At 44.7% G+C, this 20,647-nt stretch overlaps 1 protein-coding gene across 1 annotated transcript in view; it reads left to right on the top strand.

Moving 5' to 3' along the window:
- The first annotated feature begins 2,376 nt into the window (after positions 1-2,376).
- The window catches only part of LOC120055442 (retinal-specific phospholipid-transporting ATPase ABCA4-like), a 55,787-nt gene continuing 37,516 nt past the window's right edge, over positions 2,377-20,647 (top strand). Inside the window, exons 1-7 of the mRNA XM_039003304.1 lie at positions 2,377-2,580; positions 8,656-8,745; positions 10,275-10,512; positions 10,707-10,846; positions 14,345-14,461; positions 14,723-14,920; positions 17,642-17,847. Of these exons, the coding sequence (XP_038859232.1) occupies positions 2,377-2,580; positions 8,656-8,745; positions 10,275-10,512; positions 10,707-10,846; positions 14,345-14,461; positions 14,723-14,920; positions 17,642-17,847 (1,193 nt within the window). The remainder of the gene's footprint in view (positions 2,581-8,655; positions 8,746-10,274; positions 10,513-10,706; positions 10,847-14,344; positions 14,462-14,722; positions 14,921-17,641; positions 17,848-20,647) is intronic.

Here is a 20,647-nt window from a genome sequence, read left to right as displayed (position 1 = left end):
CCACTCCCTCTGGTTCTGTTTATAACTAGACCACATCCCCTCTTGGTTTCTGTTTGATGACTAGACCACACCCCCTCTGTTCTGTTTGATGACTAGACCACATCCCCTCTGTTTGTACTAGACCACACCCCCTCTGGTTTCTGTTTTGTGACTAACCACAGCCCCTCTGTTTGATGTGACTGGACCACATCCCCTCTGGCTCTGTTTGAGACTAGAACCACGCCCCTCTGGTTTCGGTTTGATGACTAGACCACATCCCTCTGGCTCTGTTTGATGACTAGACCACATCCCCTCCGGCTCTTGTTTGCTGACTAGACCACATCCCCTCTGGTCTGTTTGATGACTAGACCACATCCCCTCTGGTTTCTGTTTGATGACTAGACCACATCCCTCTGGTTCTGTTTGATGGACGAGACCCCACCCCCTCTGTTCTGTTTGATGACCTAACCACATCCCCTCTGTTTGATGACTAGACCACATCCCCTCTGGTTCTGTTGATGACTATACCAATCCCCTCTGTTCTGTGTGATGACTAGAACCACCATCCCCTCTGGTTCTGTTTGATGACTAATACATCCCCTCTGTTTTGATGACTAGACCACATCCCCTCTGTTTTGATGACTATGAACCACATCCCCCTCTGGTTCTGTTTGCTGACTATACCACATCCCCTCTGCTCTTGTTTTTGATGACTAGACCACATCCCTCTGTTCTGTTTGATGACTAGACCACATCCCTCTGTTTTGATGACTAGACCACATCCCTCTGGTTCTGTTTGATGGACTAGACCACACCCCTCTTGGTTCTGTTTGATGACTAGACCACATCCCCTCTGGTTCTGTTTGCTGAAATAGACACGATCCCCTCTGGTTCTTTGGGGGGTTTGATGACTAGACCACATCCCCTCTGGTTTCTGTTTGATGACTAGACCACATCCCTCTGGTCTGTTTTGTTGATTAGACCACACCCCCTCTGGTTCTGTTTTGATGACTAGAACCACATCCCCTCTGGTTTCTGTTTGATGACTAGACCACATCCCCTCCTGTTCTGTTTCATGTCTAGAGACCACATCCCCTATGGTTCTGTTTGATGACTAGACCAATCCCCTCGTAGAACAGGTATATAGGTAGAACAGGTATATAGGTAGAACAGGTATATAGGTAGAACAGGTATATAGGTATATAGGTAGAACAGGTATATAGGTAGAACAGGTATATAGGTAGAACAGGTATATAGGTAGAACAGGTATATAGGTAGAACAGGTATATAGGTATATAGGTAGAACAGGTATATAGGTAGAACAGGTATATAGGTAGAACAGGTATATAGGTAGAACAGGTATATAGGTAGAACAGGTATATAGGTAGAACAGGTATATAGGTAGAACAGATATATAGGTAGAACAGGTATATAGGTAGAACAGGTATATAGGTATATAGGTAGAACAGGTATATAGGTAGAACAGGTATATAGGTAGAACAGGTATATAGGTAGAACAGGTATATAGGTAGAACAGGTAAATAGGTAGAACAGATATATAGGTAGAACAGGTATATAGGTAGAACAGGTATATAGGTAGAACAGGTATATAGGTAGAACAGATATATAGGTAGAACAGGTATATAGGTAGAACAGGTATATAGGTAGAACAGGTATATAGGTAGAACAGGTATATAGGTAGAACAGGTATATAGGTAGAACAGGTAGAACTAATAACTAGGGAGACAGTGCTCTGTTTCGCTGTTGTTTCAGTCCCTTTGGACGGGCTAGATAGAAACACCAGGATGTTTTATTAGAAAGAACTTTTCTGAAGCTTTTTCTTGGGACACGTTTCTGTCTGTGACTTGATACTGATGTTCACTGCGCTCAGAGACTGACTGCCCAGGGGTGCCATTGTCATCCTGATTTATTTCAACTTGGCGTTGCTGGCATTTGTGTTTTTGGGAAGGATTTAGGCCTGAAACTGACTGGTGGTCCTCTGACGGTCAGTTAATACAGCATGGTGCTTAGACGCTTTTAATGCCAGAATAGCGGGTTCGATTCCCGGGACCACACATGCATAAGGCTGAAAGTGTCTGCTGAATGGTATAATATATATTATAGATATAATTATATACTACGTTATTGGGGCTTATATCGCTATTTCGTGTATTAGGCTGGGTTACTGTGGTGACAAATCTTTTTACTTAAGAGCTATATAAAAGTGTGAATATGTGTTGTATACATATCATAATGTTTGTTGTTGTTAATTTATCTCATCTGTACTGGGACAATAAAATAAAATGTAATCTGACCATGGTCTTTTCTCTCTGTCTCTCTCTCTGTCTCTCTCTCTCTCTCTCTCTCTCTCTGTCTCTCTCTGTCTGTCTGTCTCCCATGCAGTTTGCCCACGGTGTTCCAGACCTCCACTTGAAGGACATCGCCTGCAGCCAGGCTCTTCTGGAGAGGTTCATAATCTTTCCCAGCCGGAGAGGCATGTACGGAGTGCGTAACGCTATGTGTGCCCTGACACAGCAGCGCCTGCAGAAGATAGAGGACGTGCTTTATGCTAACGTTGACTTCTTCAAGATCTTCAGACTGGTACAGCATGATGGATGTCTTTCCTAGGCTCTCTCTGTGTGTGTCAATCTGTTTTACTCCCTCTCTCTCTCCTTTAGTGTCCCGGCCTTCTCTATCTCTTCTCCCTCTCTCTCTCTCCTTTAGTGTCCAGGCCTTCTCTATCTCTTCTCCCCCTCTCTCTCTCTCCTTTAGTGTCCCGGACCTTCTCTATCTCTTCTCCCGCCCTCTCCCTCTCTCTCTCTCGTTTAGTGTCCCGGACCTTCTCTATCTCTTCTCCCCCTCTCTCTCTCTCCTTTAGTGTCCCGGACCTTCTCTATCTCTTCTCCCGCCCTCTCCCTCTCTCTCTCTCGTTTAGTGTCCCGGACCTTCTCTATCTCTTCTGCCCCTCTCTCTCTCTCTATCTCTCTCTCTCTCTCTCTCTCTCTCTCTCTCTCTCTCTCTCTCTCTCTCTCTCTCTCTCTCTCTCTCTCTCTCTCTCTCTCTCTCTCTCTCTCTCTCTCTCTCTCTCTCTCTCTCTCTCTCTCTCTCTCTCTCTCTCTCTCTCTCTCTCTCTCTCTCTCTCTCTCTCTCTCTCTCTCTCTCTCTCTCTCTCTCTCTCTCTCTCTCTCTCTCTCTCTCTCTCTCTCTCTCTCTCTCTCTCGTTTAGTGTCCCGGCCCTTCTCTCTCTCTCTCCTTTAGTGTCCCGGCTTTCTCTATCTCTTCTCTCCCTCTCTCTCTCTCTCCTTTAGCGTCCCGGCCTTCTCTATCTCTTCTCCCCCCCTCTCTCTCCTTTAGTGTCCCGGCCTTCTCTATCTCTTCTCCCCCTCTCTCTCTCTCCTTTAGCGTCCCGGTCTTCTCTATCTCTTCTCCCCCTCTCTCTCTCCTTTAGCGTCCCGGTCTTCTCTATCTCTTCTCCCCCTCTCTCTCTCCTTTAGCGTCCCGGCCTTCTCTATCTCTTCTCCCCCTCTCTCTCTCCTTTAGCGTCCCGGTCTTCTCTATCTCTTCTCCCCCTCTCTCTCTCCTTTAGCGTCCCGGCCTTCTCTATCTCTTCTCCCCCTCTCTCTCTCCTTTAGCGTCCCGGCCTTCTCTATCTCTTCTCCCCCTCTCTCTTTCTCTTTCTAAAAATATTAATGTCCATTCTCTAATGTTTGCAGTTTCCACAAGTGGTCTTTAACTCAGTCCTGAGACACCAGCAAAAATAGTATTTTCATTTATCAGACTTTAATTTATCTGCATTTACAGCCTTTATATATTATCCTCACAATGAAGTGTTTTACCATTTTCCTTTCTGGACAACCGGGGCACTAAACAGATAGTTTTTACAAGTAGAACACAAAACAATTAGCCATAAACAATCGCTTTTATGAGTTTTATTGACAAATGTCAATCCATAAAATAAGGTCCGGCAAAACAAAATAAAAATATATTTATTTGAAAGTACAGATTGTTTACTCAGTGGGAAATTAATATCCAATTAGTCAGTGGAAACTTTGTGGAGTTTAGAGTTTGTGATTGTAACTATGTGAGCTTATTACAGTATTACAGACACCATGTCCTGGGATTTACTATGGTCTTCTATGTAGAAGAACCCCTTACAGTATTATAGACACTATGTCCTGGGATTTACTATGGTCTTCTATGTAGAAGAACCCTTACAGTATTATAGACACTATGTCCTGGGATTTACTATGGTCTTCTATGTAGAAGAACCCATTACAGTATTATAGACACTATGTCCTGGGATTTACTATGAGCTTCTATGTAGAAGAACCCCTTACAGTATTATAGACACTATGTCCTGGGATTTACTATGATCTTCTATGTAGAAGAACCCCTTACAGTATTACAGACACTATGTCCTGGGATTTACTATGGTCTTCTATGTAGATTAACCCTTACAGTATTATAGACACTATGTCCTGGGATTTACTATGATCTTCTATGTAGATTAACCCTTACAGTATTATAGACACTATGACCTGGGATTTACTATGGTCTTCTATGTAGAAGAACCCCTTACAGTGTTATAGACACTATGTCCTGGGATTACTATGGTCTTCTATGTAGATTAACCCTTACAGTATTATAGACACTATGTCCTGGGATTTACTATGATCTTCTATGTAGAAGAGGCCTTACAGTATTATAGACACTATGTCCTGGGATTTACTATGGTCTTCTATGTAGATTAACCCTTACAGTATTATAGACACTATGTCCTGGGATTTACTATGGTCTTCTATGTAGATTAACCCTTACAGTATTATAGACACTATGTCCTGGGATTTACTATGGTCTTCTATGTAGATTAACCCTTACAGTATTATAGACACTATGTCCTGGGATTTACTATGGTCTTCTATGTAGAGGAACCCCTTACAGTATTATAGACACTATGTCCTGGGATTTACTATGGTCTTCTATGTAGATTAACCCTTACAGTATTATAGACACTATGTCCTGGGATTTACTATGGTCTTCTATGTAGAAGAACCCCTTACAGTATTATAGACACTATGTCCTGGGATTTACTATGATCTTCTATGTAGAAGAGGCCTTACAGTATTATAGACACTATGTCCTGGGATTTACTATGGTCTTCTATGTAGATTAACCCCTTACAGTATTATAGACACTATGTCCTGGGATTTACTATGGTCTATGTAGAAGAACCCCTTACCTTCTACCGACTCTTGTATAGCTTGTGAGGTCACAGAACGTGTTACACGTGCGTGTTTGTGAGTCTCAGCTGTTCATAGATAACTTTTAACAGTTTGTAACTCAAACCATTCGGACTCTACGGACGTTTTTTGTAAAAAAAACAACAAAAAAACAAACGGGCCCCCTTCGGGATCCGCCCTTGTCTCACAAACACAGCTCTCTCTGTCAGGGTTCAGTCCAGGGTTTAGTCTCCCCTCTCTGTCAGGGTTCAGTCCAGGGTTTAGTCTCCCCTCTCTGTCAGGGTTCAGTCCAGGGTTTAGTCTCCCCTCTCTGTCAGGGTTCAGTCCAGGGTATAGTCTCCCCTCTCTGTCAGGGTTCAGTCCAGGGTTTAGTCTCCCCTCTCTGTCAGGGTTCAGTCCAGGGTATAGTCTCCCCTCTCTGTCAGGGTTCAGTCCAGGGTATAGTCTCCCCTCTCTGTCAGAGTTCAGTCCAGGGTATAGTCTCCCCTCTCTGTCAGAGTTCAGTCCAGGGTATAGTCTCCCCTCTCTGTCAGAGTTCAGTCCAGGGTATAGTCTCCCCTCTCTGTCTGTCAGAGTTCAGTCCAGGGTATAGTCTCCCCTCTCTGTCTGTCGGAGTTCAGTCCAGGGTATAGTCTCCCCTCTCTGTCTGTCAGAGTTCAGTCCAGGGTATAGTCTCCCCTCTCCCTCTGTCAGAGTTCAGTCCAGGGTATAGTCTCCCCTCTCTGTCTGTCAGAGTTCAGTCCAGGGTATAGTCTCCCCTCTCTTTCTTTCGGAGTTCAGTCCAGGGTATAGTCTCCCCTCTCTGTCTGTCAGGGTTCAATCCAGGGTATAGTCTCCCCTCTCTGTCTGTCAGAGTTCAGTCCAGGATATAGTCTCCAGAAGGCAGGTGACTGGCTCAGCCAGGTTGGCATGGCGATAGAGCGATAGCCTCTTGGCCTATTTCCCTAATAGGATTAGTTAATGAGTTAGGCAATGCCCCTCCCCTCAGCTCACTCAGAGAGACACACTAAGAGGTGACGGGGCCATACACCTAGAGACAGGGCCATGTGTCACCTATAGGCAGAGGAGAGACAGGACCATGTGTCACCTATAGGGAGAGGAGAGACAGGGCCATATGTCACCTATAGGGAGAGGAGAGACAGGGCCATGTGTCACCTATAGGGAGAGGAGAGACAGGGCCATGTGTCACCTATAGGCAGAGGAGAGACAGGGCCATGTGTCACCTGTAGGCAGAGGAGAGACAGGGCCATGTGTCACCTGTAGGCAGAGGAGAGACAGGGCCATGTGTCACCTATAGGCAGAGGAGAGACAGGGCCATGTGTCACCTATAGGCAGAGGAGAGACAGGTCCATGTGTCACCTATAGGCAGAGGAGAGACAGGGCCATGTGTCACCTGTAGGCAGAGGAGAGACATTAGAGGATATACTTTTATTTGATTGTTAGTTCTCAAATATGTAGAGCAATATGTTTTCTCTCTGGTTGTGGTCGTTGAAGTTCACACTGAGACTGGTTTTCCATCCCTCAAATGACCTACACGATCAGCCTAGGAATTTTCTTCACAGAAAAACAACAACCTGTAATTAGCATCAATGACTGTAATTTCCTCAATATTAAAGAGATCGTTTTTAGATTTTGTCAATGAAGCAATTTATCTACTTCCCCAGAGTCGGATGTAAAGGAACAGCATGCTAACTGTTCCTGTAGACGTACAGGCATTGCGCTAACGCTAGTTAGCATTGGCTTGTGAAACTACCTCTAATTCCTTCATACTGGACTCATACAAGTGGTTTCCACAATGCTAGCGATACCCCTACATACTTGTTCAGCCAGAAAAGCCGCCATCAAGGCAAAGGGTGGCTACTTTGAAGAATCTAAATTAAAAATTATTTGTTTGACACTTTTTTGGTTACTTGTCACGGCCGTCAAAGGAAGAGGACCAAAGCGCAGCGTGGTGAGAGTACATATTCCTTTTTATTAGGATGACGCCGACAAAAACAATAAACAATACAAAACGACCGTGAAGCTTAAGGGCTATAGTGCCACAAACAAAGACAACATCCCACACTGAAATGAGGGAAAAGGGCTACCTAAGTATGGTTCCCAATCAGAGACAACGATAGACAGCTGTCCCTGATTGAGAACCCTACCCGGCCAAAATATAGAAATACAAATAATAGAACTAAAGAACATGGAATACCCACCCCAAATCACACCCTGACCAAACCAAATAGAGACATAAAAAGGATCTCTAAGGTCAGGGCGTGACATTACTACATGATTCCAAATGTGTTATTTCATAGTTTTCATGTCTTCACTGTTATTCTGTAGAAAATAGTAAAAATAAAGAAAAACCCTTAAATGAGTAGGTGTTCTGAAACTTTGGACTGGTACTCTATATTAGTACCAGTCCAAAGATTGGACTAATATAGACTAATATTAAGATTGGCATCTTACATTCAAACAATGAATCCTGATCTAGGATAACTTTTAAAACATGAAATTATTTGGCTTGCTCTAAAAGGATTTGGCTAAAAGCAAATCTAACAACGTAGTCAGTTCATGTTGATCTTGACTAAATATCGACACTCTCTCATTTCCCCCCAAAACAAAAACTCCTCACTTGCTTAGTAGTAATGATGTGCTTAACATGGACAGATTCTGGGCGGAGTAAACCTCTTCCTCTCTTTTACTGGTTTGTCCTCTCAACCCTTAACCCTTAACCCCTCCCTCCCTCCCTCCCTCCCTCCCTCCCTCCCTCCCTCCCTCCCTCCCTCCCTCCCTCCCTCCCTCACTCACTCACTCACTCACTCACTCACTCACTCACTCACTCACTCACTCACTCACTCACTCACTCACTCACTCACTCACTCACTCACTCACTCACTCACTCACTCACTCACTCACTCACTGCTTCCTACTAATAGATCACTACAACCTCTCCTCCTATTCTCTTGCCTTTTCCCTCGCTCTCTCCTCCCTCCCTCCCTCCCTCCCTCCCTCCCTCCCTCCCTCCCTCCCTCCCTCCCTCCCTCCCTCCCTCCCTCCCTCCCTTCGTTCATTGAAATGGAAGTGTAAGGAATGTCATAGGAAGCATGTAAGATGTTTGTGTTGGCGTTCTCTGTTTCCGTAGTGACTCTCTGTGGCATGTCAGTGGCTTTGAGGGCTTTTCCTTTAAAGTCGTAAATGTGAAAGAGTTTGAGAGTATAGCACCCAGCTCGTTGATTCAGGCCTAGTTAGTTACCTTTGCATGATTTTAAACATTGCTAACCGAATCAAAAAAAATGAATCAAAAGGCTTTAAAGTATTCAAATGTTCTGTTTCATGTATTTGACAGGGACAATGCACATCTCATCAATATTTCTGTGAATGTGTTGGCTAGTTTTCACCTGTAGTCCCTGAAATGTGACTATTACCTGTCCAAACTGTCTTTTCCCAGCTGCCCCGGGTGTTGGACAACCACACGGACGGACCAGACCTACGCTACTGGGGGCGTGTCCTAACCGCTGTATCAGAGAAGGTCCAAGTGGTGAGTGGTCATCTCTCTCCTTCTGTCTCCACTCTCCCCTCTCTCCTCAGTAAAAGGAACCTGTTAGTTTCTCCTAGTAACAGGAAGCTGTTAGTTTCTCCTCAGTAACGTTATCCTCTCTCTCTTTCTCTCTCGCTCCTTCTCTGTCTCCATTCTCCCCTCAGTAACAGGAAGCTTTTAGTTTCTCCTAGTAACAGGAAGCTGTTAGTTTCTCCCAGTAACAGGAAGCTGTTAGTTTCTCCCAGTAACAGGAAGCTGTTAGTTTCTCCCAGTAACAGGAAGCTGTTAGTTTCTCCCAGTAATCGGGAGCTGTTAGTTTCTCCCAGTAATCGGGAGCTATGATGAGGAAGCTGTTAGTTCTCCCAGTAACAGGAAGCTGTTAGTTTCTCCCAGTAACAGGAAGCTGTTAGTTTATCCCAGTAATCGGGAGCTATGATGAGGAAGCTGTTAGTTCTCCCAGTAACAGGAAGCTGTTAGTTTCTCCCAGTAACTGGAAGCTGTTAGTTTCTCCCAGTAACAGGAAGCTGTTAGTTTATCCCAGTAATCGGGAGCTATGATGAGGAAGCTGTTAGTTCTCCTAGTAACAGGAAGCTGTTGGTGCATTTGTGTGTGTTTGTTTTCGAGTAGAGTTGACAGCTTCTAAAGCTCCTGTTTGTGTGTTCATTTCGTCCAGCCCCAGAGAGTGTGTTAGTCAGTGAGAGGTTTAGACAGGTAGCCCTATTAACCTGCAGGATGTATATATCTACCTTAGCACCATTAAATTACCCTTAAATGCATGATATTGGTTGAATGTTGTAACAGAATAAAACAGTTAAATAATAGTCCTATGATGGTTAGTGACTGCTTATCACTTAGTAACCACCATTTAGTCACATGACTTTTAGTTTAACAAAACATTTCAGTTACATTAGTTTTATTTGATGACTTTATTATGTCATTCCAAGTCATTATCTATTTTCTAGAGAGCTGCTGCCAATGTCGTCTGACAAAGTCACTGTTTTAGTAGTTATTCTAAGTAAATAAGGCATAATTTTATGACTGCTGAATACCAACTATCAAGCACTTAGATCATATATTTTCAGGTAGAGATACCTGGTGAAGCAACAGCTCTCTATCCCTCTCCATCGCACGTCTTCTGTCTCTTCTCTCCCTCTCCATGTCTGCCCCACACAGACCTGACAAGTAGGCGAGCAATGGATTATGGTCATTGTAGTTAATTACCTTTTTCTGCGCTAAACAATGTTGAATATTGGCCTGTTGGAGACTACAACTCCCTACTACATCGTACAGTTTGGGCTTGATCTTTCTATATAAAAACTGAGCTCACAGAAAAAACCTGAACGAAATGGAATTCATATCATTGAACCGATGGTCAATTTGTTGTTTAAAAAACGAAAAATAACCAAAATGTCAGTTAATTGCTCTAAGACGAACAGCACCAAGGACCTTCTGAAGGTGGTCTACCCGTCTAACCTCTTTCTTTCTCCTTCCTCTCTTCTATTTTCCTCCCTCTTCCTCTCAACCTCCAGCTCTTTGAGAGGAACAGCACCAAGGACCTTCTGAAGGTGGTCTACCCGTTGTTCCGGGCTGGTGGTCCCAGCTCCTTCAGCCAGCTGATGAGCATTGTGTCGGCCCTGTTCTGTGGGTACCCAGACGGAGAGGGATCCAGGGTCCTCTCCTTTAACTGGTACGAAGACAACAACTACAAGGTGTTCCTGGGGGTGAATGGATCCAAGAACCACGACTATGTCTACGACATGACAACCAGTAAGTAGAGTTAGGACTAGGGCTCACATCCGGGTCAAACACATCCGGGTCAAATACATCCGGGTCAAATACATCCGGGTCAAATACATGAAAATATTTTAGATGTGCTCAGAGTTGACACTTTAGGAACTATTCCATTGCTTCCCTTGTCACAGGCTAACTAGACATGTCTCCCCCCCCCCTTCTCCTCTCAGCTCCGTTCTGTAACAACCTGATGCAGACTCTGGAGTCTAACCCGGTCACTAAGATCGTGTGGAGTTCAGTCAAGCCTCTCTTCATGGGGAAGATCCTCTACGCTCCAGACTCCCCAGCCATCAGACTGATACTAAAGAGTGTAAGACAACACACACCCTCCTCTCCTCCTCTTTGACTCTTGTTAATCCAAACATATGTGCACAAACACGCGAACACCCTGCTGAGGAATTGTGTTTGTTACAGGGGGGTTCCAACTCAATTGTGTTTGTTACAGGGGGGTTCCAACTCAATTGTGTTTGTTACAGGGGGGTTCCAACTCAATTGTGTTTGTTACAGGGGGGTTCCAACTCAATTGTGTTTGTTACAGGGGGGTTCCAACTCAATTGTGTTTGTTACAGGGGGGTTCCAACTCAATTGTGTTTGTTACAGGGGGGTTCCAACTCAATTGTGTTTGTTACAGGGGGGTTCCAACTCAATTGTGTTTGTTACAGGGGGGTTCCAACTCAATTGTGTTTGTTACAGGGGGTTCCAACTCAATTGTGTTTGTTACAGGGGGGTTCCAACTCAATTGTGTTTGTTACTGGGGGGTTCCAACTCAATTGTGTTTGTTACAGGGGGGTTCCAACTCAATTGTGTTTGTTACAGGGGGGTTCCAACTCAATTGTGTTTGTTACAGGGGGTTCCAACTCAATTGTGTTTGTTACAGGGGGGTTCCAACTCAATTGTGTTTGTTACAGGGGGTTCCAACTCAATTGTGTTTGTTACAGGGGGGTTCCAACTCAATTGTGTTTGTTACAGGGGGGTTCCAACTCAATTGTGTTTGTTACAGGGGGTTCCAACTCAATTGTGTTTGTTACAGGGGGGTTCCAACTCAATTGTGTTTGTTACAGGGGGTTCCAACTCAATTGTGTTTGTTACAGGGGGTTCCAACGCTCAATCGTGTTTGTTACAGGGGGTTCCAACTCAATTGTGTTTGTTACAGTGTCGTGTCTTTGGCATTATTAAAGGTGAAGACTGTTATTTTATTAAATCAATTCTCTGTAATTATTATTACGTGATTAAACGAATCATGTAAATTTAATTAACTAGGAGTCGGGTCACCACGGAAAATCTTCAGATTGCAAAGTTATAATTTTCCTAATATATTTTAATATCTGATCAATTAGTCTTCTATTAATGAATTATTCTTTACCTCACGTCAGTCTCATATGAACATCGTAAATTGTGTGTATGTGTTCTTGTGTGTTTTACTTGTTTTAGTGTTGGTCAGGACGTGAGCTGGGTGGGCATTCTATGTTGTGTGTCTAGTTTGTCTGTTTCTATGTTTGGCCTAATATGGTTCTCAATCAGAGGCAGGTGTTTTGTGTTGTCTCTGATTGGGAATCATATTTAGGTGGCTTGTTTTGTGTTGGGGTTTGTGGGTGGTTGTTTCCTGTCTTTGTGTTCGTTTCACTAGAGAGGACTGTTTCGGTTTGCCACGTTTGTTATTTTTGTATTGTGTAAGTGTTCACGTTTATCGTCTTAATTAAATATGTTGAGCACGAACTACACTGCGTCTTGGTCCGATCCCTGCTACACCTCCTCTTCAGACGAAGAGGAGGAAGGCTGCCGTTACACATACACCAATTGGCTAACTAACTTATTTACTAACTAACTAAATAATCACAGAAATGCACAAACAAACAAACAGTAGATATTGGTTACTAACAATGATAGGTAAGATCCCCTAGTGGGCTAAACCGATATGACGGCTTGGTGGACAAAGAGAAGGGGGTGTGGACTGAGAAAGAGCGGGAAGGACAAAATGGATTCATTACACAGTCTATAATTCTATACATTGAAATGCTAATCCTTCGCACATGAACGGCCACTCATTCGAGAATAATTGCAAGTACATATTTACAGTGTATGTCATTGTTGTCTTCTCTGTTGGAATCCGGTCCGTCTGCTGGAGAGTTCATCCGAGTCTCTCTCTCTCTTTCTGTTTCCCTGAAGATCAGAGTATTATGTGGTTAGAATGGATACTTCAGAGTACAGTTCAGAAATTATGTCATAGAATAGATGTTTCGGAGGTTGTCGGTATTCGCATCCCAGGTTGACATAATTTCTAGCTGCAGACTAGTAATTAGTGTCTAAGATTTGCTTTTATTCTGTAGGGATCGATAGTCTCAGAGTTTAACAATTTCCAGCCGTGTAGCCAATGCTCCACAATGTATGGTTTTCTAATCTTGGTACTCAAACCTGTGCCACCTCAGTTTACACTGAGGTATGCGTGGTCTTAACTATTCGCAATCACATCTCACGCTGTGGGTTTTGCTTAGTCTGAAGAGGATTTCCTCAGGAGTTTTTTTTATTTGTAACAATAGAAAAGGCGGTTCCATGACGCCAGATCATGTCTGTGCTCACGGGAGCGGGTCAATGACTTCGTTAAACTTTAAAGGGAATACAATTCTCTCACATTAAAGGTTTAACATCACATTACATCATTTCACAAATAGTTTCATCTTTACGAATTAATTTTATACAAGAATTAGATGCAAACACCATAATTGAGAAATGTACACATTCAGAGATATAGTTGTGTGTGTTTTCTGTCCTCTCTGAGGTCACCAAAGGAAACACACTCAACATAACTGTCCCTTAAGTGTCCACGGACCCTTCCCACATTCTCACAAGTGGACATATAGTTTCATTTTCCCATTTTGGGGATTTAGGAGTTCGGCCACATGAAATCCTTTGTTCACTCTCTCTCTCTGCATGAAAAGGGGGAGAGAGTCTCCGCCAGGAATTTACGACCTGAGATAACAGAACCTGGGTGTAGTAGAGATTGAGAGAGGGGGAAGCCACGATCTACATCCAGAAAGGGCCACGTCGTGACGGTCCTCTGCTGGTGCAAGTTACAAATCAACATAAAAATAATGACCACGTCATAAAAACAGGGGGTTTCGACGCTCAATTGTGTTTGTTACAGGGGGTTCAATGCTCAATTGTGTTCGTTACAGGGGGTTCAATGCTCAATTGTGTTCGCTACAGGGGGTTTCAATGCTCAATTGTGTTCGCTACAGGGGGTTTCAATGCTCAATTGTGTTCGCTACAGGGGGTTTCAATGCTCAATTGTGTTCGTTACAGGGGGTTCAATGCTCAATTGTGTTCGTTACAGGGGTTTCAATGCTCAATTGTGTTCGCTACAGGGGGTTTCAATGCTCAATTGTGTTCGCTACAGGGGGTTTCAATGCTCAATTGTGTTCGCTACAGGGGGTTCAATGCTCAATTGTGTTCGCTACAGGGGGTTCAATGCTCAATTGTGTTCGTTACAGGGGGTTCAACGCTCAATTGTGTTCGTTACAGGGGTTTCAATGCTCAATTGTGTTCGCTATAGGGGGTTTCAATGCTCAATTGTGTTTGCCAAAAGAGAACAGAGCTCATTCATATATAACATTTGTTATGTCATATTTACCGCAGTTGACAGAAAACAGATTTTAAGTAAATTCTACTGAGCTGTTTGGAGAAAGACATAGATACTATTTACTATGCATACTGGAGATCTGAGAAAGACAGCACTTCATAGTATTGATGGCCTTTATGTCAGTATGTGTGTGTGTGTGTGTGTTCATGTCTGTTAACATGTTCTCTCCAGGCCAACACTACGTTTGAGGAGCTGGAGCGTCTGATGACCATGGGAAAGGCCTGGGAGGAGGTGGGACCTCAACTCTGGAGGTTCTTCAACGCTGGAATCCAGATAAACATGATCAGGGTAACACACACACACACACACACATACACACACACACACACACACACACACACACACACACACACACACACACACACACACACACACACACACATATGGTATTGGTCTTCATTCTTTCTCACCTTTATTTTTAACAGGTTAGTCTCATTGTGGTATTACCTTGGTGTCAAGAGAAAGGTGGCCAAAATAGCAGCACACACTTGTAAATGTGCAGTGCGGTTTTCCAGTAAATTAAATTATATCTCTCTCCTGCCCCTGCAGGACACCATCAGAAACCCGACGGTAGCAGACCTAATAGACAGGAGTTTGGAGGACACTGAGTTCTCCTCTAAAGACATCCTCAACTTCCTGTACAACGGGCTTGAGGAGGACAGAGAAGAGAACATGCCCAGCTTCGACTGGAGGAACGTCTTCAACCTCACAGACCAGGCCGTACGCATGTTCAACCAGTACGGAGAGGTAAGGGTTAATGAATAATGACATAAATAGTGACACAGTGTCACAGTCTGACTCTGCCTCCGTAAGGGTAGTCACTCACAGTCTGATTCTGCCTCCATAAGGGTAGTCACTCACAGTCTGACTCTGCTTCCATAAGGGTAGTCACTCACAGTCTGACTGCCTCCACAAGGGTAGTCACTCACAGTCCAACTCTGCCTCCTTAAGGGTAGTCACTCACAGTCCAACTCTGCCTCCTTAAGGGTAGTCACTCACAGTCCAACTCTTCTCCCATAAGGGTAGTCACTCACAGTCTGACTGCTTCCATAAGGGTAGTCACTCACAGTCTGACTCTGCTTCCAGAAGGCTAGTCACTCACAGTCTGATTCTGCTTCCGTAAGGGTAGTCACTCACAGTCTGACTATGCCTCCGTAAGGGTAGTCACTCACAGTCTGACTCTGCTTCCATAAGGGTAGTCACTCACAGTCCAACTCTGCCTCCATAAGGGTAGTCACTCACAGTCTGATTCTGCTTCCGTAAGGGTAGTCAGTCACAGTCTGACTGCTTCCATAAGGGTAGTCACTCACAGTCTGACTATGCCTCCGTAAGGGTAGTCACTCACAGTCCAACTCTGCTTCCATAAGGGTAGTCAGGGAGACAAGCAGGGGGACAAGCAGGGGGACAGGCAGGGGGACCAGAGGGGGACAAGCAGTGGGACAGGCAGGGGGACAAGCAGGGGGACCAGAGGGGGACAGGCAGGGGGACAAGCAGGGGGAGAGGGAGGTGGACAGGCAGGGGGACAGGCAGGGGGACAGGCAGGGGGACAGGCAGGGGGAGAGGCAGGGGGACAGGCAGGGGGACAGGCAGGGGGACCAGAGGGGGACAGGCAGGGGGACAAGCAGGGGGAGAGGGAGGTGGACAGGCAGGGGGACCAGAGGGGGACAGGCAGGGGGACAAGCAGGGGGAGAGGGAGGTGGACAGGCAGGGGCACAGGCAGGGGGACAGGCAGGGGGACCAGAGGGGGAGAGGGAGGTGGACAGGCAGGGGGACAGGCAGGGGGACAGGCAGGGGGACCAGAGGGGGAGAGGGAGGTGGACAGGCAGGTGGACAGGCAGGGGGACAGGCAGGGGGACAGGCAGGGGGACAGGCAGGGGGACAGGCAGGGGGACAGGCAGGGGGACAGGCAGGGGGAGAGGCAGGGGGACAGGCAGGGGGACAGGCGGGGGACAGGCAGGGGGACCAGAGGGGGACAGGCAGGGGGACAGGCGGGGGACAGGCAGGGGGACAGGCAGGGGGACAGGCAGGGGGACAGGCAGGGGGACCAGAGGGGGACAGGCAGGGGGACCAGAGGGGGACAGGCAGGGGGACAGGCAGGGGGACCAGAGGGGGACAGGCAGGGGGACAAGCAGGGGGACCAGAGGGGGACAGGCAGGGGGACAGGCAGAGGGACAAGCAGGGGGACCAGAGGGGGACAGGCAGGGGGACAAGCAGGGGGAGAGGCAGGAGGACCAGAGGGGGACAGGCAGGGGGACAGGCAGGGGGACCAGAGGGGGACAGGCAGGGGGACAGGCCTACTGTCATGGCTCTACCAGCTTGTCTTTGTGTGGTCCATGAGAAAGTGTTGAATAGGTGGGAGTGAACCACCCCTTCCTATGTTGTTTTTGTGTACGGGACTCACATTGAAATGGAACCCCTGGGCTCACCACATAAAATAGAGTAAATCACTCTATCCAGCCTATTCTATAACAGACAGCTTGGTTCTATCCAGACTATTCTTTAAACAGACAGCTTGGTTCTATCCAGCCTATTCTTTAACAGACAGCTTGGTTCTATCCAGCCTATTCTTTATACAGACAGCTTGGTTCTATCCAGCCTATTCTTTATACAGACAGCTTGGTTCTATCCAGCCTATTCTTTAAACAGACAGCTTGGTTCTATCCAGCCTATTCTTTAACAGACAGCTTGGCTCTATCCAGTCTATTCTTTAACAGACAGCTTGGCTCTATCCAGTCCTCATTATTTAATTCCCTCGCTCTGTCGTTCCAATATATACAGTGAATTCTAATTGATTTTCCGGGTTAGGGGGTAAGAGTTGGGTGGTGTTGATGGAAGTGTGTGTGTGTGTGAGAGAGAGGGAGAGAGAGAGAGAGAGAGAAAGAGAAAGAGAGAGAAATAGAGAGAGAGAGAAAGAGAGAGAGAGAGAGAGAAAGAGAGAGAGAGAGCGAGAAAGAGAGAAAGAGAGAGAGGGAGAGAGAGAGAAAGAGAGAGAGAGAGAGAAAGAGAGAGAGAGAGAGAGAGTGAGAAAGAGAGAGAGAGGGAGGGAGAGAGAGAGAGAGGGAGAGAGAGAGAGAGAGAGAGAGAGAGAGAGAGAGAGAGAGAGATTCACAAGGCCTTTGTGTGTGTATGTGAATGTCTCTCAGCATTGTCAGTGGAGTGTTCTAGTAAATATCATGATAGGAAGTGTTTGCTGGACACTGTGACTCATTCACACACTGTGCTATGCTGCTAATCCATTCCAAATTGGTCAAAGCTACGTTCACGGTCAAACACATGCTCTAACCGACACATCTGCTACACTACAAATTAATCTCTCTCTCCTCCTATTTCTCCCCTCTCACCCTCTCCCCCCCACGTCCTTCCTCCCTCCTCCCTCCATACCCACCTCCCTCTCCCCTCCTCCCTCCTTCCTTCCCTCCCTCCCTCTCCTTGCTCCCTCCTTCCCCACCTTCCTCTCCCCTCATCCAGTGTATCAGTTTGGATAAATTCATGCCCCATACAGACGAGGATCAGCTGACCCACCAGGCTCTCTTTCTATTGGAGGAGAATAAGTTCTGGGCAGGGCTAGTCTTCCTAGATGTCTACCCCTGGACCACTACCGTGCCGCGTCACGTCAAGTACAAGATACGCATGGACATCGACCAAGTAGAGAGAACCAACAAGATCAAAGACAGGTACTATGTTTTTATATAAACCCACAACGAAGTCATAGACACTGAAATACATCGGTGTGGACTCACATCAATAAATAAACAAATACACACAATTTAGATGAGAAGACTCAAAGGTTCTAGACCAATTATTATCAGGTAGAAGATAATTTTCTTCCGGTCAGATTATAATAACCAGGCTGTATGTACGGATGTAGCACGAGGGAATGTGTGAAACATACTCGTCAGACCACAGTGTCCTGCTTGTGTCTCCTCATTAGCTAGCTTTTGAGGTGGCGCGATCGGCGGTGGGCGGTCGTTCCCATATACAACTTTACAGTCATGGGGAAAATATACACACTTTCACAGAATGCAATTGTGGTAACTAACTCATTTGAAGTCGGGAAGTTTACATACACTTAGGTTGGAGTCAGTAAAACTAGTTTTTCAACCACTCCACAAATTTTTTGTTAACAAACTATAGCTTTGGCAAGTCTGTTAGGACATCTACTTTGTGCATGACAAAAGTCATTTTTCCAACAATTGTTTACAGACAGATTATTTCCCTGATAATTCACTGTATCACAATTCCAGTGGGTCAGCTTGGAAAACTCCAGAAAATGATATCATGGCTTTAGAAGCTATAGGCTAATTGTCATAATTTTAGTCAATTGGAGGTGTACCTGTGGATGTATTTCAAGGCCTACCTTCAAACTCAGTGCCTCTTTGCTTGACATCATAGGATAATAAAAAGAAATCAGCCAAGACCTCAAAAAAAAAATTGTAGACCTCCACAAGTCTGGTTCATCCTTGGGAGTAATTTCCAAACGCCTGAAGGTACCACGTTCATCTGTACAAACAATAGTACGCAAGTATAAACCCAATGGGACCACGCAGCCGTCATACCGCTCAGGAAGGAGAGGCGTTCTGTCTCCAAGAGATGAACGTACTTTGGTGCGAAAAGTGCAAATCAATCCCAGAACAACAGCAAAGGACCTTGTGAAGATGCTGGAGGAAACAGGTGCAAAAGTATCTATATCCACAGTAAAATGAGTCCTAGTTACATAACTTGAAAAGCCACTCAGCAAGGAAGAAGCCACTTCTCCAAAACCGCCATAAAAAAGCCAGACTATAGTTTTCAATTACACATGGGGACAAAGATTGAACTTTTTGGAGAAATGTCCTCAGGTCTGATGAAACAAAAATAGAACTGTTTAGCCATAATGACTATCGTTATGTTTGGAGGAAAAAGGGGGATGTTTGCAAGCCGAAGAACACCATCCCAACCGTGAAGCACGGGGGTGGCAGCATCATGTGGTGGGGGTGCTTTGCTGCAGGAGGGACTGGTGCTCTTCACAAAATAGATGGCATCATGATGGAGGAAAATTATGTGGATATATTGAAGCAACATCTCAAAACATCAGCCAGGAAGTTAAAGTTTGGTCGCAAATGTTCCAAATTGGCAATGACCCCAAGCAACTATCCAAAGTTGTGGCAAAATGGCTTAAGGACAACACAGTCAAGGTATTTAAGTGGCAATTACAAAGCCCTGACCTCAATCCTATAGAAAATTTGTGGGCAGAACTGAAAAAGCATGTGCGAGCAAGGAGGCCTACAAACCTGACTCAGTTACAGCAGCTCTGTCAGGAGGAATGGGCCAAAATTCACCCAACTTATTGTGGGAAGCTTGTGGAAGGCTACCCGAAATATTTGACCCAAGTTAAATAATTTGAAGGCAATGCTCCCAAATACTAATTGAGTGTATGTAAACTTCTGACCCACTGAGAATGTGATGAAATAAATAAAAGATTATTACTATTACTATTATTCTGACATTTCACATTCTTAAAATAAAGTGGTGATCTTAACTGACCTAAAACAGGGTATTTCTTACTAGGATTAAATGTCAGGGATTGTGAAAAACTGAATTTAAATGTATTTGGATAAGGTGTATGTAAACTTCCAACTTCAATTGTACCAGTTTCAGAGATAGAAACTAAAATACATCGTTGTTCAAGCAGGACATATTGTGGTCTCCAGGGTTCAATGTACCTAAACCAATTCCAGAATATTGTACAGTTTAAACCAATTCCAGAATATTGTACAGTTTAAACCAATTCCAGAATATTGTACAGTTTAAACCAATTCCAGAATATTGTACAGTTTAAACCAATTCAGAATACTATACAGTTTAAATCAATTCCAGAACACTGTACAGTTTAAACCAATTCCAGAATATTGTACAGTTTAAACTAATTCCAGAATACTATACAGTTTAAACCAATTCCAGAATACTATACAGTTTAAACCAATTCCAGAATACTATACAGTTTAAATCAATTCCAGAACACTGTACAGTTTAAACCAATTCCAGAATATTGTACAGTTTAAACTAATTCCAGAATACTATACAGTTTAAACCAATTCCAGAATACTATACAGTTTAAATCAATTCCAAAACAATGTACAGTAGATAGGCAGGCAGGAAGGCAAGTAGGTAGATAGATAAGTAGACAGGCAGATAGGAAGGTAGGTAGATAGATAGGTAGACAGGCAGATAGGAAGGTAGGTAGATAGATAGGTAGACAGACAGACAGGAATGTAGGTAGATAGATAGGTAGACAGACAGATAGGAAGGTAGGTAGGTAGATAGGTAGACAGGCAGATAGGAAGGTAGGTAGATAGATAGGTAGACAGGCAGATAGGAAGGTAGGTAGATAGATAGGTAGACAGACAGATAGGAAGGTAGACAGGCAGATAGGAAGGTAGGTAGATAGATAAGTAGACAGGCAGATAGGAAGGTAGATAGGTAGACAGACAGATA

Source organism: Salvelinus namaycush, chromosome 11, assembly GCF_016432855.1.
Source record: "Salvelinus namaycush isolate Seneca chromosome 11, SaNama_1.0, whole genome shotgun sequence".
In the NCBI taxonomy this organism is placed as follows: Eukaryota; Metazoa; Chordata; class Actinopteri; order Salmoniformes; family Salmonidae; genus Salvelinus; species Salvelinus namaycush.
The sequence above is the reverse complement of the archived record's forward strand: the minus strand, read 5'-3'. Positions and strand labels throughout refer to the sequence as shown.